Source organism: Gnatocerus cornutus, chromosome 2 (genome assembly GCF_029298725.1).
Source record: "Gnatocerus cornutus isolate USDA-ARS CGAHR chromosome 2, icGnaCorn1.1, whole genome shotgun sequence".
In the NCBI taxonomy this organism is placed as follows: Eukaryota; Metazoa; Arthropoda; class Insecta; order Coleoptera; family Tenebrionidae; genus Gnatocerus; species Gnatocerus cornutus.
In genome coordinates, this window is record NC_142234.1 from 15,197,163 (window position 1) to 15,223,139 (window position 25,977).

At 34.5% G+C, this 25,977-nt stretch overlaps 7 protein-coding genes and 1 long non-coding RNA gene across 9 annotated transcripts; 4 read left to right on the forward strand and 4 right to left on the reverse strand.

Moving 5' to 3' along the window:
• The first annotated feature begins 34 nt into the window (after positions 1-34).
• On the forward strand, positions 35-2,613 carry LOC148179434 (uncharacterized). The gene is made up of 3 exons (XR_015769630.1): positions 35-241; positions 293-582; positions 1,433-2,613. It is a non-coding gene; the product is annotated as an uncharacterized LOC148179434 (long non-coding RNA).
• Positions 2,614-4,881: 2,268 nt separating this feature from the next.
• LOC148179435 (G patch domain-containing protein 1) lies at positions 4,882-7,827 on the reverse strand. Its single transcript, XM_088030121.1, has 3 exons — positions 7,298-7,827; positions 6,943-7,244; positions 4,882-6,895 (listed from the first exon to the last, which is right to left on the reverse strand). The coding sequence occupies exons 1-3, from the start codon at positions 7,362-7,364 to the stop codon at positions 5,111-5,113; spliced, it is 2,154 nt and encodes a 717-aa protein (XP_087886247.1). The 5' UTR covers positions 7,365-7,827; the 3' UTR covers positions 4,882-5,110.
• A 239-nt stretch (positions 7,828-8,066) lies between these two features.
• Positions 8,067-9,719, reverse strand: LOC148179436 (glucose-fructose oxidoreductase domain-containing protein 2). The gene has a single exon (XM_088030122.1). The coding sequence runs from the start codon at positions 9,641-9,643 to the stop codon at positions 8,477-8,479; it is 1,167 nt and encodes a 388-aa protein (XP_087886248.1). The 5' UTR covers positions 9,644-9,719; the 3' UTR covers positions 8,067-8,476.
• A 52-nt stretch (positions 9,720-9,771) lies between these two features.
• On the reverse strand, positions 9,772-11,961 carry LOC148179437 (bifunctional FAD diphosphatase/FAD synthase-like). Its single transcript, XM_088050864.1, has 3 exons — positions 11,165-11,961; positions 10,259-10,609; positions 9,772-10,208 (listed from the first exon to the last, which is right to left on the reverse strand). Exons 1-3 carry the CDS (start codon positions 11,921-11,923, stop codon positions 9,942-9,944), a joined length of 1,377 nt encoding a protein of 458 aa, XP_087906990.1. The 5' UTR covers positions 11,924-11,961; the 3' UTR covers positions 9,772-9,941.
• Positions 11,962-12,027: 66 nt separating this feature from the next.
• Positions 12,028-13,785, forward strand: ldbr (lariat debranching enzyme). The gene is made up of 4 exons (XM_088050863.1): positions 12,028-12,337; positions 12,383-12,775; positions 12,822-13,151; positions 13,195-13,785. Exons 1-4 carry the CDS (start codon positions 12,141-12,143, stop codon positions 13,706-13,708), a joined length of 1,434 nt encoding a protein of 477 aa, XP_087906989.1. The 5' UTR covers positions 12,028-12,140; the 3' UTR covers positions 13,709-13,785.
• A 58-nt stretch (positions 13,786-13,843) lies between these two features.
• Positions 13,844-17,398, forward strand: Usp10 (ubiquitin specific protease 10). The gene is made up of 8 exons (XM_088050862.1): positions 13,844-14,015; positions 14,116-14,251; positions 14,665-15,315; positions 15,366-15,567; positions 16,221-16,464; positions 16,513-16,755; positions 16,802-17,030; positions 17,079-17,398. The coding sequence occupies exons 1-8, from the start codon at positions 14,007-14,009 to the stop codon at positions 17,330-17,332; spliced, it is 1,968 nt and encodes a 655-aa protein (XP_087906988.1). The 5' UTR covers positions 13,844-14,006; the 3' UTR covers positions 17,333-17,398.
• Positions 17,399-18,317: 919 nt separating this feature from the next.
• LOC148179440 (putative fatty acyl-CoA reductase CG5065) lies at positions 18,318-23,880 on the forward strand. 2 transcript variants are annotated; one of them, XM_088030974.1, is made up of 9 exons: positions 18,318-18,432; positions 20,646-20,745; positions 21,825-22,033; positions 22,122-22,427; positions 22,483-22,678; positions 22,726-22,924; positions 22,971-23,210; positions 23,258-23,515; positions 23,565-23,880. In XM_088030974.1, exons 3-9 carry the CDS (start codon positions 21,830-21,832, stop codon positions 23,716-23,718), a joined length of 1,557 nt encoding a protein of 518 aa, XP_087887100.1. In that variant the 5' UTR covers positions 18,318-18,432; positions 20,646-20,745; positions 21,825-21,829; the 3' UTR covers positions 23,719-23,880. The 2 variants fall into 2 exon arrangements, with proteins under 2 accessions (XP_087887100.1, XP_087887099.1); XM_088030973.1 differs by lacking the exon at positions 20,646-20,745 and having other exon boundaries at positions 18,319-18,432.
• Positions 23,831-25,937, reverse strand: Dbp73D (putative ATP-dependent RNA helicase Dbp73D). Its single transcript, XM_088030972.1, has one exon. It carries the CDS (start codon positions 25,846-25,848, stop codon positions 23,917-23,919), a length of 1,932 nt encoding a protein of 643 aa, XP_087887098.1. The 5' UTR covers positions 25,849-25,937; the 3' UTR covers positions 23,831-23,916.
• Positions 25,938-25,977: the final 40 nt, after the last annotated feature.

Below are 25,977 nucleotides of genomic sequence, written 5' to 3' on the forward strand. Positions count from 1 at the left end.
AGGGCGCAAGTGTAAGTGGCGCATTGAAGAGATCGTCATCCGCATTACAAGCGTCATCACCCTTATAACCGATTCAAAAATTCAAAAGTCATATTCGCGATGTTAACTGAATTATTTATTACCGCAATTATTTCCATGTTCGTCCATCCACTGTCCAAGAAGGAGTAATAAATGTGTGAAATGGTAAAAAATCAGGTCGAAAAAGGAAACGATAACCTACAACTCAAGGCTCTGGATGAAAGTTTGTAAAACAATAGAAGCGTGTCTTATTGCTTCATCGCCTGGTTTTAAGGCAAAAATAGATGTCTATAAAATGATTGCAGAACGGTTGAGTTTAAAACGAAGGAGGGTACGTACAGAAGGTCATTCTTGTAGGAACTAATTGGTAGTTTTCTTTCATGATGTTACTTAACACCTAAGCGGAGATATAAGGATAAGTAGGCATAATTTGGAGAGGATGGAAATACACAAAAGAACTTTTTGTTATACCTGGAAATCCTGTGCCCTTTTTCATCCGTCAACAAACCTATCATTAGACCAGATAATGTTATGCGTCCTATTTGCACAAAAAACCCAATTTAAGTAGGTACACTTTCTTTGTTGTGTTTAGAGAAAATTTCATTCTCGTCCCGGAATTTAACCTTCCAATTGTCAGTTTTACTGGTGCCAAACTAATTTTTTGCTCCGCCACCAAACTTAGTTATCGCCGAAGAATGCGGCTGAATTCGATATTCGGTAAAATTCCATGTTGATTTAATAAAAACTGTCACCTAGAAGAATGTTCATTGACATTTGTTTCTGGACCGAATTTGGACCAGTTTTTCATAAATTAACCAATCTTCGTTCGTTAACTCGTAATAAAAATATTTCAGTTTTTTTCGTAATGGAAATGTGTGACTTGTGTGTCAGAAATGCAATTAGATTCCACTATGCATTTCTAAATTATTAATGAGAGTATGAAGTAGAGCAAATTATGTAATATAACACCACCTTTATTGTGTGCTCTTATGCATTTTTCTTAAGATATCTAACCCACCTTGAAATATTTGCACACTTTTACTCTTTATTAAACGCATAGGTTACAATTTCTTTAATATCGAATGTTGCCCGAGGCGTACTCACATGGAATGGTAAAAAGAAAAAAAGTGTCTGCTTTCTAGTGACCTTTTCGCACCAGTATTTGACGCGGATTTGCAATGAAGATTAATTATTTCAAGTATTTAGTTGATTTCCGATAAAGCAATTGGTAGATTCATCAATGTCTTCCACAGCTTAAATCGCCACCGGTCTTCTTTCACTTCACTAGAATTCATTTGCAAACTTACCCACCCACTTCTCGATTCTAATGCCGATTATTAAAACGAAATGAGTAATTATTTACCATGTCACTGGACGTAATGACGTTATTATTCAAAAATTTTCTTTCTTTTAGGTCAATGAACGTGCAGCTGGGTCATTCCAAGCACAGATTCTTCCCAAAAACGCATTTCCTCTTTTGGACAGTGCAACATTTACTTGCAGCAAGAAATTAAGACTCCAATTATGTCAGGGATACGACAAAAAACTTGATTTTGCCATGGCTTTATCATTTAACTAGATCCAAAGTATGCACATACTAAACCTAAAAAAGTTGCACTTGAGATGGAGGTCGGGCGATCACCTGAAACTACACGAATTGGAATTAAACTTGTTCAAAAAGTCTCCGAAAAATAGCGTGGATAATCAGGTTATATTTATAGATTTATAGACAACGGGACTGTGGAGAAGGACTCTGGGAATCCAAGTCCGATTTTAGATAAAAAAAATTAACATTATAGCAGATTAAGATGTTTATTACCTTCGAAGCTTAGCTAGTTTTATTACTTTAATTTAAAATTTACCAATCACTAAACCGATATTTTAGTTTTTATGTTGAAGTTTACTGAGATGCTAAAGGCCTGCATCGGATGAAACATAGGTAAAAGGACAACTTCATTCTTTTTACGAACTGTACCTAATTGTACGAATCAATTCGATCAGCTATTTGAGGAACTAAACGCGTAAATCTAAGTATGACAAATTTTATAGGGTGCGGAGTTGTAAAACAAACTCGTTTAATTCTTCATAAAACTGATCAATTAGTCCAAAGTGAATGCATAATTTGGGGCAAACAGTCCGCTGCAACAGCGTTAATTATTTACTTTGGTTAGAATCATTTAAGACCCCCTCTTGTCTTTGTAATATAGTGTCACTAAATCCACATAATATAATTTTATGACGTCATAAAAATCCACTTCTCAGAAAGGGTCCTTGACTCGTAAACAATGTACAGAGCTAAGAAAAATCGCACTTGCCGTTAGATTCCTATTGTCACTTTTATCAATATTCGTAGAAAAGAAAGTAGTCAGGTAAAGTTATATTACCACCTTTGAAGTCGCTGTTGACAAAAGAGACAAAGAGGATGGCTTGTGCTGGAAGATAAGGCAGCTGTAAAAATTTTGGTGTAAATTTCTCACTATGACCATCCCCTCGGATTTTGCAGGACGCCCCTCTGTGCAAACAGTAATTAAAGCGTGTTATTTGAGTTTTGATTAGATATTAATCAATAGATTTTCCCGGTTCTTTTTGAGAGTTTTAAGTGTACGAAGCAAGGCCACTTGTATCTAAACACTCTAAACTTACCTCTATCACTGTTTTGTTTAAGAGTAAACATTTATATCTAAATGGTTTCATGAGGTAATCCAGGAAGTCAGCTTTCAACTGAATTTAAGAAAAAATTTAAATAAATAAACTTCCATTACCTACATCAACATTTAACCACAGAAAAGGTAATAAAACCTTTCAAAATTATCGATATTTACCTTGTTCACAAAGTAGTGCGGTTTACGAGGCTATAAACACATCGATTTTTAATATGGGAAATTTATTTTGCGTATTTCAGACACTTTGTTTCGCCGACTGTAATAAGAGTAACCATGTGCGTATCTCATTAACGCAGGATGCAGGTACGGTGACAAAGTAACACACCAAACCAACATGAAACAAGAGAAAATGCAATGTGAAGGGTAAAATGATCTTTATTGTAGAATAACAATTCTGAAATTAAACTGATGGCCAATTGCTGCAGATTTAAATACAAGAATAGATGCGGACTTCGATACGTAAACAAATAGAACAGCATTGCATAAACATAGCAGAAAGGAAATTCGTTTTAAAATTCATCAAGACAAGAAAAACACGAAAAATTACCATGTGAGCACGAGGAATTACAAAAATGCATCTCATTTTCACTTTACTCAATTAACGAGCAACGGGGGGGAAGCAATGTGGAAAGCAACTCTGCTTTTAAGCTAAATTATGCTATATTTTTTTATTTTCTTTTAGAAAAGTTTAGTTGTAATGAATTTTTCGTTTGTGGTCTTCTAGTGCAAGGACAACAAATTTAGTAGTGTTTCAGCGGACTAAGTTACTAATAAAAGTGTTATGCCGTTGGCACCAACACCATTAGCATTACAAATTATGTATTCTAAAATTACTATATTTCGTGCATGTCTTTTTCTATTCATCTCTATTTTACAGGGCAACAAATAAAATATTATAGTTACAGCAGTAAACTTTTTCTTGTTCGATCTCAGGTCGTTGTACCAAGAAATGAAAATTTATAGACACTGTGGTTCTAAAGAAAAGAGGAAACATTAATAATTAACCGTTTAATAGGGTAATTTCCATATGGATTCTTCTTATTTGCTTAGAAAAAAATATTTATAAGAAGGGTAAGTTCTGGAAATAGAAATTTAAGAAATTCAACTTTCACGTCATATGCTAAGTTGACTGTTCCAAGACATTGTTTTTTTCTGGGTACCAGAGATTCTAAGAAAATTACTTTCTGTACGACTTTCAATAGTCTAGATTCGAATCGTTCACCCACATGCAAATTACCTACACGAATTGACTTTAAAAGTCATAATGTTTCTCTGTAGTGGTTAAAAAATTGTACTCAAATGATGGTAATATTATTTGGACACAAACAAATCCGACCAAAAAATCTTATAAACCAAAACCTGTGAGATTTGTTCAGGATCCCTCGGATTTTAAAATAAAAAGAAAATAAAATAAACTTAAATTACCTAATCTGAAAAAGAATTTTCCTGACATTCTGAAAAATGAAAAGGGAAAAATGGGAGAAACTTAAAGATGAAAATAATAAACATGAAGACGGAAAATTATAAGTTATAAGTAAAAAGCATGCTTTTTTTAGCAACTGGCAACGAAGAAATTTGAGAAACTGAAAAATCGTAATCTGTTGCAAACTGCAAATCTTGACATTTCTAATAATGGAAAATCTAAACCAGGAAACTTATAAAATTTATATAAATTTGCCTCATAATCTGAAAAATCCGAAAAAAAATGTAATCGTAATCTGCAGTTTTATATCAAAACTTTAAAACGACAAATAATGTAACTTCAAGCAGCGTAAAAAACTGACAATATTAAATCTGAAAAACTGTTTGATAATAAACTTAAGAAAATTATTCCTACATTTGCCTCATAATCTGAAAAATCCGAAAAAAAATGTAATCGTAATCTGCAGTTTTATATCAAAACTTTAAAACGACAAATAATGTAACTTCAAGCAGCGTAAAAAACTGACAATATTAATCTGAAAAACTGTTTGATAATAAACTTAAGAAAATTATTCCTACATTTAAAAAGTACGATAAAAATTAAGTTTGCTCTCTTGACTAAGATAAGCTTTAAGAAAATAATAATATCACTAAAAGTTGTTTATTATCATTTAACTTTTTTTTCTTTAAAATGCATTTCTAAAAAAATCTTCATTCATTCTGGATATTCTACTTAGGAGGAAACTATTTTATTTCCAGAAATCGAAAAAAACGAATGTGAACTCATTTTATTTATTGATACATATCTACAAATATATCACAGTTCATAAAACATACTTTAAATCTGCAATAATAATGCCATTACTCAACAAACCAATAAAAGTGCCAAAACTTGTGATTTTTTGTTACATATTATAAAAAATAACCGGCGATAACACAATTTGAAATTATGTAAAATAGACATATTTTAATCCACTGAACTAAACGATTACGAAATGTAATTAACTTTATCGATCTTTATGTTTATGCTTTTTCTTATGCGAGCTTTTTTTATTTTTATGTTTTTTCTTATGACTTTTACTTGCTTTACTCTTCTTGTCCTCTGATTTTTCTATCCACTCGTCGCAATCTTCTTCTTTATACTGTTTCGATACTTTATTAGAGTTTGTATTGTAATTTCGTTTAACTGGCAAGGCGGGACCGTACGATAATTCGTCGTTTCCTTGATCTGGACTAACGTTGATTTGAACTTCTTCACTATTACTCTCAGTTGGTTTTTCGAAAATCGAGAAATCCATATTGGATAATATTCCTTCTTTGAGCGGCTTAATTTTAGGTAAAAGAGAATCAGACAAGACGCTGCTTTTCATTTCAGTGTTTTTATCAGTTTTTTCTTGCTCGTTTTCTTCTTCGTCTTCAGATTCGCTACTACTCAGAAACACGGCTTTAAATAAGTCAATATTCTTATTGACGTCGATTTTCTCCGTAATGTCTTTGGGGGTTTCATCATTTGATGGCTCAGATGGTTGTACAACTGTTGGGGTTTCATCTTCTATCATTTCTCTCTCTGTAGGGTTAGTTTGGACATCCTGCAAACTTTCTGTTTCTGGTTGTCCTTTGACCGAGAGTCCCGATTTTAATTCTATCGGATCAATATCAGAAAACTTCTCATACTCGAAAATTAGATTCTTGGTACGTTTTCTATTTTTCGACGCGTCTAACTCAACGTGGGGCTCCGGAACATTAAACCTCCTACAAAGAAGGGTACAGGGCTGCCAATCACAAGAAATTCTAGTCAAAGGTCCAAACATTTTCATTCTGGCTGCATCTCGCATTTCTTGCGTTCCATGAGTCGTTTCTGACCGTTCTACTTGTTCTAAAATATTGGACGGATCTTCAGGTTTTGAAGCAGAGACGAAACGGTCAAAGACAAGACCCGCTGCTAAAGATACTGAAAAAATATCGACATTATTTTTTGATTTTGTCTCTGTTTCCTCATTTTCTGTAGGAGTATCCTCCCTGCTTTCTTCATTTTGGGAAGAACGTGGTGTAGTGGGGGCAGAAGATTTCAAATTTGAAGGCGTGGATTCGCCGAGGTATCGTGCCCGAATTTCGGGATTCATATCTTTTCTTTCGGGAGTTGGTTCCTCAGGCAAAGGCTCAAAACGCGACTTTTTTACTTTGTGTTTTCCGGTGAAACTACGGGGAATCGTGGGTGGTAAGAAAGTTTCTTTAGGCGGTAAAGAGTTTTTGGCAGGGATGAAATCATCAAAAATTGTCTTCTCTTTCTTTGATAAAATTTCTTTTTGGGAAGCTTTCTCGCTAGTAAGCTCAAAATCGTATCTACTCATGTCGTCCTTGACATAAATGTCTTCGTCATCGTCTTCAAAAGCACCAACCCCAAATGCTTGTCCAGAAATTGAAACTTTTTTTTGGTCTCGGCCTCGAATGACTAGTTTTGAACTTTTGAATAAATTCACGTGACTTTTATCTAAACCCACATAGCCTAAACCAAACGTGTTGTCTTTCGGTTTTTGGAAAAATTCTTTATAGAGGTCGGGTATTGGATATTGATTGATATCGTCGATTCGTGATATTTCAAAACTTTTTTCGGGCATTTTTGGCATCTCGCATCCGTAGACTTTCTCGTCGCTGGCCACTTCTGTTTCTTCAACTTCAGTCTTATCCTTCAGGCCAATATTTTTTAGTAGCAGATATCCAATGGTTTCATTTCCACTGGTTAGTAGAGAATGAAGAACTGGTTCACCAGGAATTGGACCATCACTAAAAATCTATTTCAATTTAGTATACGTAAAATAGTAATATGAGATAACAATACTTGTTTTTTTCGTTTTTTGCTTGTTGAATAATCACTGGTTGCTCTCACAGTTTGTGGGGCTATACCAAACTGGCCTATATCTTCATCGTCCATAAAATCTTCAGGCCTTTGACTTACGCTTTCTGCCTTCTCTCCTCTGGTACTTTTAAATTCACCAGGTAGCCACCCTTCCAGAGACCCCACTGTGTTAAAAAACCCAGCTGAGAAACCTCCAGTAAAAGCACCATGGAACCGTCTTCTGCCCTGCGAATCTGTGGCAATTTGGTCTTCCACCGAAATCGGTTTCTTCTTAGGAAACGCATCTAAATTTAAAATTACGTAGATCAAAAGCGGTGAAATAAATTAATGGATTTACCTTCGTCATACGGTTCCAGAGGTTTTCCAAAAAAACAGAAGTTTTCTTCTTCTTCAGGGTCTGACATTGTGGAATGTGTCAATAAAGTTTTTATTTATGAGAGAATTGGAGATTTTGGGGATTAATTTAATCAGTTGTTTGAAGTGACATAACCTAATTTTATGTTTATCGTGAAGTTGGTAATAAAAAGTTCTGCATTATCATGAACAATTGTGTAAATCTAGAGTCTTACTCCCCAAATCCCCACCACCAAGTCCGTTGCACATAGCCGAATGTAAGTCAGTCACTCTTGTACAGCTTGTGGCCTAGTTCAAACATCACAAATGTTTGTGCAATTATTAATGATATAAATGTTCTAATGCAACAACATGAACTAAACTACAATGTACAAAATACAACTAAAATAATTTATGAAATCAACTGATTAAATTGACAAAAAAACGTTATAAGTTTTCTTTTTTACGTGGCTATGGCTTGACGACTAACTGGCAATATTAACATTTTTTGTATGTACAATATTCGAGGAAAAGTCTTGAAAACTGATTAGCTTCTAAAAACTATGAAACTTCCGAAACTCAGCTAAAATTTTGAAAAAGGAAAAAATTGTTACCCTCGTAACTGCTATTCTACTGGAATAAATTTGAACTTGCCCCTGACAGCAGTGTTAAGACTAATGTGGACTAAGTTCAAATTTGCACTGATTTTGCATTAATAAAATCTTTCAATTTATTTTATAAACTATGATTCACAATTCATAATTCTATTCACTAGAGACTGAAAATTTTCAACTAGTCTAAATTACTTTCGAACTTGCCCAAAATCACCTAAACAAATTTGTAACTACTCCGTCAAATGAAAAAAAAAAGTCTTTGTATATTTTATTAGATACGAAATAAATATCTCATAAAAAATATTAAGTTACCTAATTATCCATTACACATAACATTTATTGTATTACAGACAAAATTGAATCCCACATCGAAAAAAAAAGGGAGAGATGGCCTCACTCATTATCCTGATATGACATAGCAAATAATAATCCATTTTAGTTACCTAATGGTTATTACATAACTTAAAACTTTTTAATTATAAAAGAAACTTCACTTATAAATAAGCTAACAAAGACATTATTAATAAAAAACATAAATAAATTTCAAATTATCATACAAAATCTGCATTTTAAGACATGGAAATAGCAGTTCGTCTAACTGCAGCACTCAGCAAAGCATTCGTGTCTGGTTGCTTCGTCATGATATCAACCTTAACCCACTGCCTCGTATTCGACGACTGTCTAATTGCACTAAGAACAGCTTGAACATACAACCCATCATCAAAATTCGCAGCTGAACACACGGGCTCTTTCACCCATCCCGCTTTTTCTTTCACAGGCAAAAACGCTTCTCTCAAAGCCGACACCATTTTACATATTCCTTTAATAAAAGGCTTGGGCAAGCTAGAATTAGGTACAGCACATTGTAAGTCCTCAACATCCAAATATAAAACTTCTTCGTTGCCACGGTTCCTCCTCCCAAACAAATCACCACCTCTAACAACCAAATGACCACTGGTACTACAAATCATGACCTCTTGTTGGAAAGTCCCTCCCATGGTGTGGTTGTTTAAGGTGGCGGTGACCAAAATTCCATTACTTAGTTCCATTTGGAATGCACAAAAGTCAGGGGCAGAAATGTGTCGTATTCCGTGGATATTATTAGTTGTTTTCGTAAATGTTCGGACCACCCCGTGCACACGGAGGGCTCTTTGATTGGTTAAGAAAGTTACTAAGTCCACCACGTGACTACCTATGAGATTCAAAGTGCCTCCACCCATAATGTCATCACATTTCCAATCAAAATTGTCGTTCTCGGTGAATAATGAACCACTCTGTATACGGATGTCAATTAGAGTAATGGGAGATTCTAAATAATTATCTTTTATTGCTTTTCTCATATGAGTGAAAGCGGGTAAGAAGCGAAATGGATGGTTAATTAAAGAGATCAAAGAAGGGTAATACTGTCCAGCTCTCACCATCTTCAAAGCATCACATTGGTTCAGACCTGCTGGTTTATCACAAACTATATGTTTGCCAATTCCTAACGCCTTTACTGAGATCTGGGCGTGCAAATTCGGTGAACACAAGACGAAAATTAAATCCACGTCTTTCCTTAACAGCACATCGTCGATTTTATTCGTGAAGAAAGGAATGTTGAGGTCTCTTGCCACCTCTTGAGCGTCTTGCAGAGTTCGACTCCAGACTGCCTCTATCTTAAAACCATTTTCTCGGAGAATAGGCACCAGGACTTTAACAACGGGCCCTGTTCCAAATAAACCGATCCCAGGAAGCATTTTGTGAAACTTTCAAACTAGCACAACATAACCTAAAAACGTCAGACTGACAGCTGTCACTGGTGACAACTAGTGATGTATTGCTGGTTGCCGAACTTTCTCTTTTAGGGTGAGAAAAACAAAAAAAAAAACGAATGAAAGTTTTATTAACATGAATAAAATCTGCATTTAACAAAATAAACATGAATAAATAAATTAGACTACGTGCACGCTATTAAAATTCAACCTAAAGTTTTGATAAGTAGATTAAGTCCTTCCCCAAAGTATAAAATATAATCGTCTATTTTTTTAAGTAGCATCAACTTGTTTGCCGGCCGTTTCTTTCCTTGATTTGTTTCAACAATTTATAAGCGGGTAGATACACTTCCTTATCTTCCATTTGGTCATAACAAATCAGAGACGGATTTCTTGTAGTATTTATGGTATTACCCAAAGACGTAAATCCCATATCATACAACTTACAGTATGGTACTTTGTGGAATAATAAATAATCCCAAATGTCCGAATAATGCCAGTCCAGTAACGGGCTGACCCTCATAATCTGTGGCCAATTTGAATCCGTCATCTGAAACTTCCTGTTTAAACACAACTCAACAGTTTTACGTAATTTTATACCTGGAAAACATTCAATTCACTAGAGTAAGGATCCGTTCGTCGTGTTCCCATAAAACAAGCCTTATAATGAGAAAATTTTTGTAAAGTTTGTTGGAGAGCATCTTTAATTCCTGATCTAAGCGAAATTATTTTTAAATTATAGTACAATTTGGCCAAATTAATAAAGTCTTCTTGTTCCGGGAAGGGTTTCTCATTTTGGACGTATAAACAGAAAATCGGTTCCGTGTATTGAGGATATTTTTTCTTTATTACTGTTAAAACTAAATGGAGAAGAACAGTGCAGTCTTTGCCCCCGTTGAAACTGACGAAGATGTTTTCTGGACCATATTTGGCCAAACATTGTTCAATATTCTGAAACGATAGGCAATTATTAGGTGATATAAAAACACATTTGTATTACGCAACGCAAATGAAACGTTCAAATTACCACCAACATATGAAACCTATGACGTAAGCAGATAAGATTGTAATTTACTTTTGTCCGCATGGGACGTGTTTATACAAAATATGGATAAAAAAATGCATGTAATGCGTTCCGATCGTTAATCGCCTTCATTTTTTGCTTATCTTTGAAATGAAAATATGTACATATTTTTCCAAGGAATTCCAATTTGCACTTAGTACCCCAGCAATAAAACAAACAAAAAAAGTCATATTTGAATTTGATGTTCTTTATTTTATAATTTGGTTTTTACGATCTGAGTGGAGTTTTTGCTGCATAACATAATTAAATATTAATTGAAGCCACACGAATTTTCATGGGGCAGAGTTATAAAATATTACATGGAGCATTCATAATTTGCGAAATTTTTATTGCTTTTTAATCCACTTGATCTTTGAAAAATCCAATTAAATCTAAACAAAATTTATGATAACTTACTTAAATCTTACCCCCTACTTACTTACATCAATAGATTTTTTAATATGATCTTCTCTACTTTTGTAAACGTTGTCCCAAACTTCAAAATCATGTAAAAATCTCAGGCGGTGCAGTTCGAATTTTTCTTTAATTTTTTCTTCAAAATCAACAATATCAGTCAACTTTTCACTAGTAATTTTGAAAACATAAAACTGATTATCCTTACTAAATTCAACAGTCACAGAATCTTTAGCAATGCAATTAATATCATTAAGATCACTAATTGAGTTTCCATTCTGAGTTATTTGGAGAATCTTTTGAAAAGTCCTCGGTTTTTTATACTGGACCAAATGACTCTTTAAAATCCTACTAAAACTCTGTTGTACCCAATTTTCTCTAAGGATAAAAACTCTTTGGAAATGAACGACGGGGTGGGCATTGCGGTCAACAAGTACTTTCGCTTGTACTGGCAAGAGAATGTCTTCTTTATCGTATGGTGCACCAGAATTTCCATAGAAATTGACTAAATCCTCGTTTTGCTGAAGATCCTGAGATATCAATCTACCAAGAGCTCTGTAGAGATTCCCACATTTTTCACTTATTGCAATAACAATATCACAACTTTTCATCAATGAAGCAAGTTCAATTAGGATTGAACTTTCACCATTTGGAATGATGGTAACTTTGCTTACAGAATACTCCAAGGAATTCAATTCTTGGATGAGATGTTGACTGACACAATCACATTTCTTGCCACTTAAAATTTCTGGGCTACATAAAATTATTCCAACAGTGCTCATCGACATTTTCTAACTCATGACAATACTTCTGTATTTGCTGGAAACTTTCACTGCACTGTCACGTTAGCAAAATGGATTTACCACTTTACCACCGATTCAACCAAATGCGAAAATTTGAGGTTAGGTTTGACGTTACGTCACATTTTGTCATAAACTGTCAAATTCTAACGTCAATAAACTTTTGGTTTCAAAATTTTGAATTTGTGTTTGGGACAATCAAAAAATGAAAATTGCCGTTGAAGGATGTGCTCATGGAGAATTGGACACCATCTACAGCACCATTCAGTATATGGAAGAAAAAGAAGGTTTTAAAATCGATTTGTTAATTTGTTGTGGCGATTTTCAAGCCTCGCGAAATGAAGAGGACCTGTCTTGTATGGCAGTTCCACAAAAATACTGCAAAATCTGTTCGTTTTACAAGTAAGTTTACCGGCATCGAGATAGTTTTTTGAGGTTATGTCTCAGGTACTACACGGGAGAGAAAACCGCCCCTGTTTTGACAATATTTATTGGCGGAAACCATGAAGCTTCCAATCATTTACAGGAGCTACCGTACGGTGGTTGGGTGGCTCCAAAAATCTACTATTTGGGCTATGCTGGTGTAATAAATATAGCCGGCATTCGAATTGGGGGTATTTCTGGGATATACAAAGGACGCGATTATATGAAAGGTCATTTTGAGTACTCTCCTTATGATGACAATACTAAACGCAGCGTGTATCATATTCGAAATTTGGAGGTTTTCAGGTTGAAACAAACCTCTGGATCTATGGACGTTTTTTTATCCCATGACTGGCCCAGTGGAGTGTGGGAACATGGTAATAAAGGGCAACTGATAAAATTCAAACCTTTCTTTAAGTACGTGTTAAACTGGTAATTACAGATCTTTTAATATTGTTTGAAGGAAAGACATAGACAGTGGGCAACTTGGAAGCAAACCAACTGAAGAGTTATTAAATGCTCTTAAACCAGAATTTTGGTTTGCTGCTCATTTGCATTGTAAATTTGCAGCTGTAATCCCCCATGATTGTGGAAAGACGACAAAATTTTTAGCTTTAGACAAATGTCTACCCAGGCGACGATTTTTACAAATTGTTGATATTCCACATAATGTAAATATGAAAATTGAACTGTCTTATGACTTGGAATGGTTGACTATTTTGAGACTAACCAATCATCTACTGAGTGTGAAAAATGTAACAAATTATCTGCCAGGTCCAAGTGGCACAGAAAGGTAGTTTATACCGTTTATAAATATTTATTGATTGATTTTTTAGGTGGTGTTTTACTCCAAGTGAAGAAGAAAAACTTTTCACTCTAGAAATGATGGGTGAGAACTTACTTATTCCAAATAATTTTGAAAAAACTGTTGATGGTTACAACCATCAAAAAGCGAAAATGGCAAGACAACCTCAAGCAATTAGTAATCCCCAGACCGTACTACTGTGTAAACAGTTAGCAATAGATGACCCTTTAATCATTCTTATAGACTTAGATGTAAGCTCAAGTAACACATGTGCAAGCAATGTGGAATCTAATGTAGGAAGCAAAACTTTCATAGATGACAGTGAATCATCTATAAATATTTCAACGCAAAGAAAGGTTGTTTTGAATTTACCAAAACCAGTGAATGATAAAGACGACACGTTTGAAGAAGTGACTCTTGATACCGAAGAACAAAAAAACGCAGGTCAAGAAGAAGAAAATGAAAAAGAAGTTCAAAGTGAGCCTAGTACCCATAAAACTTTTAAAAGGAGAAATGCTACAATTTATCAAAATGAAGAGGACTAAACTTATTATAAGAACATATTTTGTGTTTATATTTTTTCTAACTGAAATAAAATTAAAATAAAATGTGAAAAACTGCCCCACGCGGATATTTAATTTAAATATGGCGCTACGATTCTAGGTAGTTTGGTGACATTTGAAGTTACCAGCAGATTTGTATTTTCGACAGTTGACGTTATGGAACGTGAAAACTTAACCCCGTGCGTTTAATATTTTTGTTATTGCACGTTAAAATGTTAATTTTTTGATAAAACCGTTGAAATGAACTTATCACAAATATGAAACAGCGTTAACTACAAAAATGGAGGCAGTAAGTACCCTTTGAACAAAATCAATTAAAACGTGTGTTGACTTATATAATTTTAATAATTCACCAACAAAATCTCGAATAAAATACTCTGTATTTGCAGCAAAACATTACTTTTCTGGATTTGAGTGGAGTGGATGACCGAGAACGTGAGGAAGTTTTGAATTCCCTCTATGAAGAAAACGCCAATGTGCAGCTTCCATGGAAGTTTTCTGAACACAAAGTTGTCTTCAACACTGGTAATGATAACAAGGGTTTACATTAATGTGTTGTTGTACTGTTACTACGAGCATTTTGATCACAGAACTGTGATAGTATTGATAAAGACCATGTCTGTGTTATTTACAAGCTCTGAGGGGTTTTTGTGCTGAAATTCTGGCAGTTTTTTTGAAAATTCCTGTGGGGTGAACATAACCTCAATATCAATATAGAATGACCCTATAGATCACACATGAGTCAGCAAAAAATTGGAACTCTTGTTTATGATAATAATAGAAGCCCCATTGAAGTAGACATGGTTGCTTAAAATACACTTATGTGCAATTAGAATTGGGATTGTTATTTCTGTTGTAACAACTTTGCATTGCTAAGTTTGCCTCATTTGAATGAAAATGTTTCTGTTGATTTCAAGAACCGTTTTGTTTAATTTCAGATTTGAAATCCAGCACAAACCATCATGCAGAGACCCCTAAAGTTGTGCCACAGCATCAAATTTACTCATCAGATCAAGCTAATTATGATACCTATATTCATCACCAGAACCATTACAAACCTCCCGCAGTATACGCAACAGCTATAACATATCCCATTTCACAACCTTATGTAGTTTATCCACCCTTAGCAACAAACTATCAGTCATTTCCTATATCTCCTATGGTTTCTGAATTGCCCAATGTTACATATGCTAACAATTTTTGTGTGGAAACACTCCCAACTGAACCAATTCAATATGTCAATGATGCAGAAACTCCACCCGCACCTGTGGAAATTAAGAAGGAAGAAGAGACATTCGATAAAAACGCAAACACAGGAGTAGCAAATGGGGGTGAACCAGTACCACATGAGCAACAAAATGGAGTGACTCCAAAAGAAGAACCAAGTCAGGAGAAAACTCCATCCAGTCAAGCAAACAAGTCTTGGGCAAGTCTGTTCAACAAGTCTTCAAGCATTGCCCATAATGGCAATAGTGGTGAGAAATCAAGTATGGCTGTGAATAAAGAAAATAATAATGAGGAAGACATGTGCCCCATCAGACACCCTAGAAAATCGCAATTTACTGATCCAAACTGTTACAGAATGGGGGGTAAAAAAGAGTTTTTTTTCTTTTCCTATATATTATTGTTAAATTTTTAGAATACTTGCTGAATCATAGCGTTGATGGCAGGACTATCAGTCTTCAGCCAAGGGGGCTGCTTAACAGAAGCAACTATTGCTATATTAATTCGATTTTGCAGGCGCTTTTAGCTTGTCCACCTGTATATAATTTGTTGACAGGCTTGGCTGAGCAAAATACTTCTGCTGAAAAGAAGAAATCCACACCAATCATTGATGGAATGTAAGTTTTTCAGATAATATTATATTTAATGAGCATCCATTCTCTAGACGTATAAAATAACAGCCACTTTCAGTTACAGTCTATTTGGATTTTTTTTACCATCAATCTTCATTGTATTATTTGACGGAAAGCGCTTGTTAAGTAACTTGTGAACTGTGCAGTTCTAGTTTGTTAGCTTTAATATCAAATTAGTGTCCCATAGAGGCAGTGTTGTGTCACCCAATTTTTTGTATTAATACTTGGGTCATTAGTTCACAAAAACTATAAAACAATGAAATTTTTATGAAGCATTGTTACAATGCTAATTAATTAAGGTGCAGTGTATTAATGTACATTTAACATTTGCATGCTACATTTGTAGATAATTTTTCTTTTTGTGTCTTGAACCACAATAATCGGAATAGTTATTTAAATTAATAATAGAGGAAAAAGCTCACAAAATTTATGCCGCAAACGCAAGCGAAAACATTTATGCGCGATTTTTTGCACAACGAAAAACTTCTTTGATTTTCTTTTTACGTTCCCCGGGACAGACATCATTATTAAGTAACATTCTTAACTGTTTACAAATGAACTCGTTAAAAGATCGTTTTGGCAACTAATTAGCCCACAAATGCAATAGTTGATCATTTCTTCTCCACTTTCTCCTAAAGGTGCCGTTTCGTGAAAGAATTCCAACACTTACCTGCTGGTCTCCGCGTCAATCGTCGCAATGACAAAAACCAAAAGAAAGACCAGGGCGTAACTCTGGATTACGATTTGCCATTTGAACCTTCATGGATTTATAAAATGTTAAATGGGATTCGCAGCGACTCCTTTTTAGTCGAAGGTCGCCAAGAGGATGCTGAAGAATTTCTAGGGTGTTTACTGAACGGACTAAACGACGAAATGCTTGAAGTAATATTTTATGCGGTTTTTTACGGTTTTTAATTGACATTCTTGTAGTTGATGAAACTGGTTAAAAGTGATTTAGCCGTAAACAAATTTGATTCTAATGATTCTGAATCGGACAAAGAATGGCATGTTATGGGACCAAAAAATAAAGGTAGCATAACGCGACAAATCGAATTTGTGAAGACGCCAATTAGTAATATATTTGGAGGATTTCTCAAGTCGAGGATTCATCGGACTGGAGATCACTCCACTTATAATATACAGCCGTTTTTTACTCTGCAGTTGAATATTGAAGTAAGAATTTTCGTGTCTTTGGCACGTTTTATGCGTGTTTTTGCAGAAAGTCAAAACAGTGCGCGAAGCTCTTGAAGTTCTGGTGTCAAAGAACCAACTTCAAGGTGTCACATCAGAAAAGACCAATGAAGAAGTTGAAGCTTACCAGCAAGTCACATTGGAGGAACTTCCTATTATACTAATTTTGCATTTAAAATGTTTTGATTTTAAACTAGATGGGTGTACGAAGATAATGAAAGCTTTGGAGTTTCCGATTGATTTGAAAATAGATACAAGTGAGTTTACCTATATTTTTTGACTGGTTGTACTGATGTAATTTTCAGAACTGTTATCTTCTAAGCCGATTACGCCAAAAGAAAAACAGTATAAACTATTTGCTGTTGTGTATCATGATGGGAAAGAAGCTACAAAAGGACATTATATTACAGATGCCTTTCATGTTGGTTACAGTAGCTGGATTCGGTATGACGATGCGTCTGTAAAAATTGTTCAAGAGGATCATGTATTGAAGCCACAGGGAACTAGAGTTCCCTACTTGTTATTTTACCGTCGTAGTGATACCATTAGAAGCAAATAAATATACTTTGGCCTATTAATATAATTGTTAATAAGTAAACTTATTTTAATAAAATAACTTTATATACATTTTGTATTATTTAAAATTCGAAATAATAGATTGGTCTAAACAGATTATAAAGTCGCAAGTGACGACTTGGCGTATATTTCTTTCAAGACGTCTTTTATGGTTTATTTTAAAATTACTTTCCACAGCATTAGCTTAAATACTTATGCTGCTCGATAAACAAAATATAATTAATTATAATTACATTTTTTTAAAGCTTCCAGTATTGATGTCAGCTAAGTGAAGTACCTGCAAGTGCAACCTTCAGTAATTAATTAAACCAGTCGTAAACTCAAAGTATAATTAATAAGTTATAAAATATTTACATGTGAAGAATAAATTTTAAAAGAGGCAGAGAATTAATTTGTCGATTTACGGTTTTAGGTCAAATTTCATCAAAATCCTAGAAAAAAAATCACACATACAGCCTCGACCACACCACTCTAATGAATCCTTCTTGATTATTTTTTTATATCCCATTTTGGTGGTATTTCCTTTCCTTATTTTATTTGCTTTGAATTTCTGTATTGTTACTCATATCATTGTGTTGTACCATTTATTTTTCTTCATTTATTATTTATTTGTTGTCTGTTATTTGTATTACCTATTCATTGTTTATCCACATTATCAATTTTTGGATGGAAAAAAAATTTGGAATTTGGTCCACTACGTATCATAATAACAACTAATATTTTTAGAGCGCACAATTAGTACTTTAAATGCACGAGAAAAACGCTTTGGTTTGTTATTGGTTTGTTATATAAAAGTTCAATATGCTTACCAGTGTTCAAACTAATTATTTTATAACATGTATAATTTATACATCTAATTTAAAATTTAAAATTTTTACAAGAGATCGAGAAAAAATGTTGGGGACTGGTTTCAACAATTTGATGCGATACGATTATGAAAGTCCACCTTGAATATCTTAACATCTAAAACATCTCAAGCTGAACGGTAGATACACAGGTACACTTGAATTTTGTCTTAGTCTTGTTCCGGCAACGAAAGTGTGAGTTTGTGCGGTTCTCATCGGTCAGTCATCCGAATAACTGGTAAGTTGGACAAAACCAAAACAGTTTAGGACTTGAATTTATTGGAAATGAAAACATCAGTTAAAATAACGGTTTATTAACACACGTGTTTGTTATGATTTAATTTGTTTGTACAATGTGTATTTTTTTCCTGTTTTTGCCGCGAACTCGGGAACATTAGTAAAAATATTGCAGAAAAGTAAAATTTAATTTTGGACGGATTTAACGATTGATTAAGTTCGATCTGTGATCTCGTTCTTCCGCAATGCCAAAAAAACCGGAATTTTAAACACACTTTCTTTTCTACGCACTTTCTTTTTTTAATTCATTGTGTAATAAGTTTCGGACTGATCAAAACAAAAATAATTAGGTTTACTTCCGAAGTAGTTGTAAATAAACCCAAATTTTTGTTTGTTCTCCAACATCGTGCTCTAGTAATTGCATTTTCGTTACTGAAGATTTACTTTCTCCTCTAGTTGAATGGTGTTTGCTTTTTTGTTATAGTCAAATGTTTGTTTGTTATTTTAGAACCATCTTATGTCAACGGCAAATATCCGAGAAGTCGTATAAAGTAGTTTTGCAAAATAGGCAAAGCAATCAGTGTGGCAAGGAATCAATTGAAATTCGTTTTTGCATTTTTATCTTCTTAATTATTTGATAGAAATTTTTTGAACAGACTAGTAATAAAAGTAACGGGAGAAAACAATATGACGAAACAACTCGAATATTTGGATATGGTAGAATAAAAAGTGTTTGCTAAATTTTAAATAAAAAAGTAAATAGACCTCTACTACCAAAATCGACGAGCGTAAATTTAATAGGCAGGTTCTAGATTTAATAAACAAACATTTTGCAAAGTAATGAAGCCAAAATAAGCTAATATTGTTCTACAATTACCTACACAGCGATTAACTAGCTATTAGTTAGAAATACCAAAATAATTTGCACGTTATTAAAATACTACAATGAATTAGAGAAAGTGATGTAATTAAGTACTTACTAAGTTTTATTGTAATTTTGCAATTGATTATAGTACAAGGTAATCAAGGAAAAAAATTTTAAAAAACAATTACCATAAACTGTGCTAACGTAAATTAATGCACTCGTCTAAGAATAAATACCTGTTTTGACGACTTCGTCCTTTTGGAAAATTTTATTGTATCTAAGTACTAGCATAATTTTTTACTTTAGTTTTGTTTAATTGAAGGAACAATAAATTTTACAAATTTAGTAAAAATGTCTGTAATTTTAAATTTTCCTTACATCTTTGAATTGTAAAAGACCTTTGACACAGCACACATATTAAACTTGTGTGAACTCTTGTTGTGGAACTGGATGGCCTTGTATTGCATAATATATTTCATTCATTCGTAGTTTATGTATCACTGTAAATCCATCGTACATCGGAAACTATGCTTTCTCTTCATACTAAAGCAACAATTTGTGCTTTTGGCATATTTTTAATTTAACTTCCATTTCTAGTTCGAAGAATTAAACTCGATAATGCAACATGCCTTCTTTGGGCTGTTATAAAACTGTTACAACCCATCTCGATGCAAAACAAAGTTTCACCATCAATTGGCTAATATTTTTCAAAGTTTTCCATGAATGTTGCAATTTTTTAATATGTGGGTCGTGATTTAACTAAGCCAGTACATTTCCGTCAACATTTACTTTCCGAATTATGGAAGGGTAGTCGAGTAAGAATAGTGTTGGCAATGGAAAATTTTTTTGGAGAGGCGTTGGAAAGTAAAACCTAAGTCCGAATGTCGTGTTCTTGCATGCACTGCCGGTGGAAAACTCCCGAGGTTTCTCTCATCCATCACTTCCTCTTCCAGTTCGTATGGAAAATTTACGTCTTGAGAATGTCTCCATTTAGACAAGATCTGCACCTACTTTCACAAATTCATGGCATTTTCTTTTTGTTATAAATATGTATTTTGTTGTTTTACTCACTTACATATTTTATAGTAGAGACTAATTACGGAACGTTCAATTTAATTAATAATCACGTAAGAGAAATTGGTGTGTATTGTGGGAGTAATTAATATGTGGGAATATTCCAAACACGAAAAAAATTCAATGGGACTAAAAAACGTAATTATTTACACTCAAGTGCGTATAAGTACATTTTTTGAATAAAATTTCATGTAGATGAGCACAGAACAATGTTGAGCGCCAAGTTCAAGTTCATATTCTGGCGCCTTCGCCATTTTTTTTTTCAAATTTTTCAGACAATTCAGCGCACAAGATAATTCCAGATTCTACAACAATGCGATAATTTGGTTATATCACACTAAACTGGAAATACGAGACAACTTTATTATAGGCAAGGTGAAAGTCACAATAACTTCCAAAAGTATTTTTTATAAAGAATTTATATTATCCAAGAGTCTAAATTTGTGAAATTTGTAAATCGGAATTCCAAATGATACAAACAGACACGTACGCTCTTATCGTAAATCTATGACACAGTTATAACAATGAAATTTTACAATTAAGTTAGGAATAGAATTTTAGGTCGGACTGTATAATGTTAGATTGTTGTACAGTTCTAGGAAATTGGCGAGATCATCACCATTACAATGTATTTATTTCTTGTTGAATTATTATAGCGTGAAATAGCATTTAAAAACTTTCATCCTATTGCACCTGTACCTACAATCACTATTAACGAGTTTTGAATGCAGTTTTACCATCTCTAAATAAAACAAGACTTAAAGTTGGTACATGAAAAGTAATTTTACTTTCACAGACCTCATAAAGAATGCTGTCTTAAGGTACATTTCCCTTTCAATCTGTAATGACGTAGCAAAACACATTAAATGTTGTTTATGTTAGCAAAAATAATTTTAAAATTAATATAAAACCTATGTTTTAATGTTTAGTATAATAAATAAATTTTATGTAGGTGTCCCAAAATTCAGGCAGGATCCGTTTCATTGCATTTTTGTTTGAGGATAAGGTATAAAATCTGGATGTGAAAATTATTTTATTCTAATTTTAGTTTGTAATTAATAGGAGTAATTGACATGCACAATGTCCAACGTTCCATACTAGTAATTTCTGGTTCGTCTAAAAACAGGTTCTCAAACAATGATTGCGATTTTAGAAACAAAGTCGAAAAACTAGAATTTTTCAATAATTTATTATTGTCATACCTACTCTGTTTATTAACCTTGAATTTTTTGTGCAATTTCAAGATTTAGATTAAAAAAAGGACTTCCATTGAAATTACACAATAAATTGATAGATTTTGAGTGTTTTTCCAATCGGGAGACGTGTCATGTTTCGCGACTTCCTGGCGCAATTAATTACATACAATTATTAATTTCTACTTACTTCGATGATTAAGCTGTTTAATCTTGCATTTCTCTGTCCCTATTCCATGCACGCTAAAAATATGTTTTAAGGTAAAATGACAATAAAAGCGAAAAGTTCAATCGTCGAGTGGTACAATGGAAGATCAATTTTTCTCACCGGAGGCACCGGTTTTATGGGAAAAATCTTAATCGAAAAACTGTTGTACGCTTGTCCTGGAATTAAATGCATCTACGTCCTAACACGAGCAAAGCGAGGGAAGAACCCGGAAAGTCGAATTCAAGAAATGTGGTCTCTTCCGGTGAGTTGAACCTGTGTATCTAACCAATTACAAATCTCAAGGATGTCCAATTTGTTGACGTATTACGCCATTTACGTATTAATTTTAGGTATTCAATCGTTTAAGAGAAGCTCAACCTGACGCAATCCGCAAGGTCGTTCCCGTAATCGGCAACTTGGACTCAGACGGACTCGGTCTCAACGACCGCGATTTGAAACTCCTAGCAGATGTCAGTATAGTGTTCCACGTGGGGGCCACTCTTAAATTAGAAGCAATTCTGAAAGACGCTGTGGAACAGAATACGGCGGGGACTGCGCGTGTTATCGATGTCGCCAAAAAAATGAAGAATTTGTCGATTTTCGTTTACTATAGCACTGCTTTCTGCTCAGCTGATATTGAAATATTTGAAGAAAAGGTGGGTACACACCTAAGCAGGTTTAGAAACCAGTTGAAGAGAAAATGACTTGTAGGTGTACGACTGCCGCGATAACCCCCGCGATGTCATAGAAGTCTCAAAGTGGATGAACGAAGGAGCTCTTATATCAGCTACTCCTTCTATTATAGCTCCGCATCCAAACACTTATACCTACAGTAAGAGGCTTGCTGAAAAACTGGTTTCTGAAGAACTGGCCAATATGCCCGTTTGTATAGTACGGCCCTCAGTGGGTACGAACTCGAACTTTTTTAGACACATTGCTAAAGAGTTATTGTAGTTACTCCATCGATCCAGGAACCCGTTCCCGGATGGGTCGATAGCTTGAATGGTCCCATGGGACTTTTAGTGGGTGCTGGTAAAGGAGTAATTCGATCCATGCATGCGAAAGCTGAGAATAAAGCTCAATACATTCCGGTGGATATTGCTATCAATGCCACGATTGTAATTGCACAAAGAGAAGGCTCCAAAAGTGAGAGGTACGAAGGTACTACTCTTCTATCAGAAATAGAACTTTTCTTCTAGACTCGATAAAGTACCCGTGTACAATCTAACTCAGAATGATGTCCACAAAATTACCATGAAAGAGGTTTTGGATAAAGGAAGAAAAATTGTACATGAAAACCCGTTTGAAATGCAGATTTGGTACCCCGATGGTGACATGAGGTCATCGTACATCATACATAAAATCTACTGTATATTTTTACATTGGCTCCCAGCTTATCTTATTGATTTCTTGCTCTTCATTTTTAGATATAAAACATTGTAAGTTGTAAGAAAAGTACTGTACCACCATTGAATATTTTTTTTAGTATGGTACGACTACAAAGAAAAGTCCACGATGGTTTAGAACTGTTACAGTTCTTCGCGGTGCGGCAATGGGAGTTTAAAAATGAAAATTTTCTCGCTTTAAAGCACACTATGACGGAAGAAGAGAACAAACTGTTTCCGATGGATTTCGACGTTGTGCCATACGACAAGTATATACGGTCCTGTGTTCTTGGTGCCCGACAGTATCTCATGAAAGAAGATCTTTCGAGTTTACCACGGTGTAGAACAAAACAAAAAATGTGTGGTAACAAAAATTTCATAACGATTTTTTTAATCCTTTTCTTTCAGCCTCTATGTAGTCCATAAAGTGTTTGTTTATGGAGTCTATTTCCTACTGCTATGGACGCTCATCTCGTGTTTGCCTCAAATAAAACTAATGTTCGATGTTGCCGGAACTTATGCGCACAAATTACCAGTAATTGGGAATCTGATTTCTAAGTAAATATTATTCTTGCCTACGTAAGCATATAAAGACTATTTCTACGCTGTTGTTATTGGGTAGAGGTGCAATTATTACTGAGGATGGAGTTATCGTTGTTATTATTATTATTATGTAATGTATATATTTTTGTAACGTCTTAACATTAAAACAACAAACGAAAAATACTTTTATTTACAAAAACTGCTTCGCTCTGAAAATTCATATTGTTTCTGCTTTCTTCCTGACCCTCATCTTCTTCAGCGCTTTTTTCTTCGAAATGACGTTTTTGATTCCAACTTGCTCCTCCTTCGTGACAGTTTCTTTCAACTTATTCAAAGCTTTCTTGTAGCGTTTGCTTAACACCTCCAAATCGTCTTCCTCGATTCTCACTTCTTCAATATCTTTCTTCATGTGGTTAAGTAAAGATTTGAAAGGGCCAACTTGCTCGTTGTGTAAAAGAGTTACAGCCAAGCCCAATTCACCAGCGCGGGCTGTTCTTCCTACTCTATGGATGTACGTTTTCAAAAATTTCGGAGCTGAGTAAGACACCACACAGGCAACTCCCGGTAAATCGATACCTCTTGCAAGAAAATCGGTACAGATGAGGAGATCTATCTCACCTTTCGCGAAATTGGTGATTAACAAGTCTCTGTTTTTTCCTTTTAAGCTTGACGAGATCTCTTCTATTTTTAGTTTCTCTTTAAAGAGAGATTGCAGGAGAATTTTTAGCCTGTGTGTGGTTTCTACAGAGTGCGTAAAAATTATGGTCTTTGTAAGCTTCTCGCGTTTGATGAAATTGTACAAAACTAAAGGTTTCAAGTCTTTTGAACACATTATATACTTTTCAGTCAGTTCTTTAGGTGTTGTGAACTTTCCAATAAACGTGGAGGGATTTTCATCCATTTCAACGTCCTCCACAATTGAACTGAACAGTTTGGGTTGGAATAATGACAGCTTTTCTATTTTCTCCGGATCTTGCGTCAATGTCGCCGAGAAGAGGAGTTTCTGGGGAGACCGGTGCTTTTGTAAGGTGCACAAATTCAATATTTTGCGACTCTGAATTGTGTAGTTATCAGAAGAAATGTGTTTTTCCAGGTGGTACAACCAATCGTCTTGAACGCTCTCTAGAACGCGATCTGCTTCATCAATAACTAGGAATTCCAAGAACTGTAAACTGAATCCTGGCGTCATCTTCATGTGGCTCACCAATCTCCCAGCAGTGCATATCAAGATGTCTACTTTACTAACGTGACCAAATGACTCGCTAAAATATTGTAGGTGCTTCTGTTCTGCTTCAAACATGTGTTTTCCGGTGATTAGACCTGCTTCAATGTGGGTCCCTTGAGTGTATGTCTTGAAAGCTCGAAAAACTTGCTCTGCCAAGTCTTGAGTTGGGAGAATAACTAGAGCGCGGATCTTCCTCACTGTGTATCTCTTTAAAACTTGAACAATTGGAAGCACAAACGCGAGAGTCTTGCCGCTTCCTGTTGGTGCAGAAACGCAAACATCCCGTGGAATCATCACATCTTTATGTGTACAAACCTGAAGTAGCCAAGGAATTACTTCAGCTTGTACAGGAAACAAGTACTTTACACCATTACATTTGAGTTGCTGACGAATTCCTTTATCTAATTGCTTTATTTTAGACACTTTTACAGTGAGGTCTTGTAAATTTGATGATATAACTGTTGGATGAGTTAACCATTGTGGAAGAACTCTTTCTACTTTGGTCTTCTTTGCAGCAGCGTCAGCTCCTAGTATAGTAAAACCATTCAGAGGTTCAGAAGGTTGCTTTTTTTCAGTGTCTTGGTTCAGTGTCTGATTCACATCTTCCTCCAATTTCTTTGTAGATTCAACGTTCTCAGATGTCTTGGTGGTTTCAACCTCCTCTACTTTCTCCGTAGATTGAACCTTTTTAAATGTATTGGTGGCTTCAATCTCTTTTTCTTTCTTCGTTTTAACTGCTTCAACATTTTTTGGAGTTGGTTTTGTTTTCAGAAAACGCCTTTCTCGCTCTCGCTCTCGTTGGCGAATACGTTGTAGTTTTTTTCGTTCAATTTGTTTTAGAACTCGTTCAAGTTTCGCCTTTTCTTGTTCTTCTGTTACTTCAGACTTATTTTCACCGTGGCGATTTATCACAAACAATTCCATCGTGAAAAATGAAAAAACTCATGCGCTAATTTGAGGTTATGTCATTACGTCAAGTTGTCAAAACAAATGTCACTGACGTAAGAGCGTGGCTACAATATCAACGACGGCAACTAGTTCTCCAGTTGCCGT

Bases quoted from the DNA above. Each gene is read 5' to 3' on its own strand.
- LOC148179435 (XM_088030121.1), bottom strand. From the start codon at position 7,364: ATGTCAGACCCTGAAGAAGAAGAAAACTTCTGTTTTTTTGGAAAACCT. The intron at 7,245-7,297 runs GTAAATCCATTA...TTTTAAATTTAG, and splicing joins TCTGGAACCGTATGACGAAG to ATGCGTTTCCTAAGAAGAAA. The intron at 6,896-6,942 runs GTATTGTTATCT...AAATTGAAATAG, and splicing joins GCAAAAAACGAAAAAAACAA to ATTTTTAGTGATGGTCCAAT.
- LOC148179436 (XM_088030122.1), bottom strand. From the start codon at position 9,643: ATGCTTCCTGGGATCGGTTTATTTGGAACAGGGCCCGTTGTTAAAGTC.
- LOC148179437 (XM_088050864.1), bottom strand. From the start codon at position 11,923: ATGTCGATGAGCACTGTTGGAATAATTTTATGTAGCCCAGAAATTTTA. The intron at 10,610-11,164 runs GTAAGTAAGTAG...CTATCGTTTCAG, and splicing joins ATATTAAAAAATCTATTGAT to AATATTGAACAATGTTTGGC. The intron at 10,209-10,258 runs GTATAAAATTAC...AGGAAGTTTCAG, and splicing joins GTGAATTGAATGTTTTCCAG to ATGACGGATTCAAATTGGCC.
- ldbr (XM_088050863.1), top strand. From the start codon at position 12,141: ATGAAAATTGCCGTTGAAGGATGTGCTCATGGAGAATTGGACACCATC. The intron at 12,338-12,382 runs GTAAGTTTACCG...GTTATGTCTCAG, and splicing joins AAAATCTGTTCGTTTTACAA to GTACTACACGGGAGAGAAAA. The intron at 12,776-12,821 runs GTACGTGTTAAA...TATTGTTTGAAG, and splicing joins AAATTCAAACCTTTCTTTAA to GAAAGACATAGACAGTGGGC.
- Usp10 (XM_088050862.1), top strand. The intron at 15,568-16,220 runs GTAAGTTTTTCA...TTTCTCCTAAAG, and splicing joins ACACCAATCATTGATGGAAT to GTGCCGTTTCGTGAAAGAAT. The intron at 17,031-17,078 runs GTGAGTTTACCT...TGTAATTTTCAG, and splicing joins TGATTTGAAAATAGATACAA to AACTGTTATCTTCTAAGCCG.
- LOC148179440 (XM_088030974.1), top strand. From the start codon at position 21,830: ATGACAATAAAAGCGAAAAGTTCAATCGTCGAGTGGTACAATGGAAGA. The intron at 22,925-22,970 runs GTACGAAGGTAC...CTTTTCTTCTAG, and splicing joins GAAGGCTCCAAAAGTGAGAG to ACTCGATAAAGTACCCGTGT. The intron at 23,516-23,564 runs GTGTGGTAACAA...CTTTTCTTTCAG, and splicing joins TGTAGAACAAAACAAAAAAT to CCTCTATGTAGTCCATAAAG.
- Dbp73D (XM_088030972.1), bottom strand. From the start codon at position 25,848: ATGGAATTGTTTGTGATAAATCGCCACGGTGAAAATAAGTCTGAAGTA.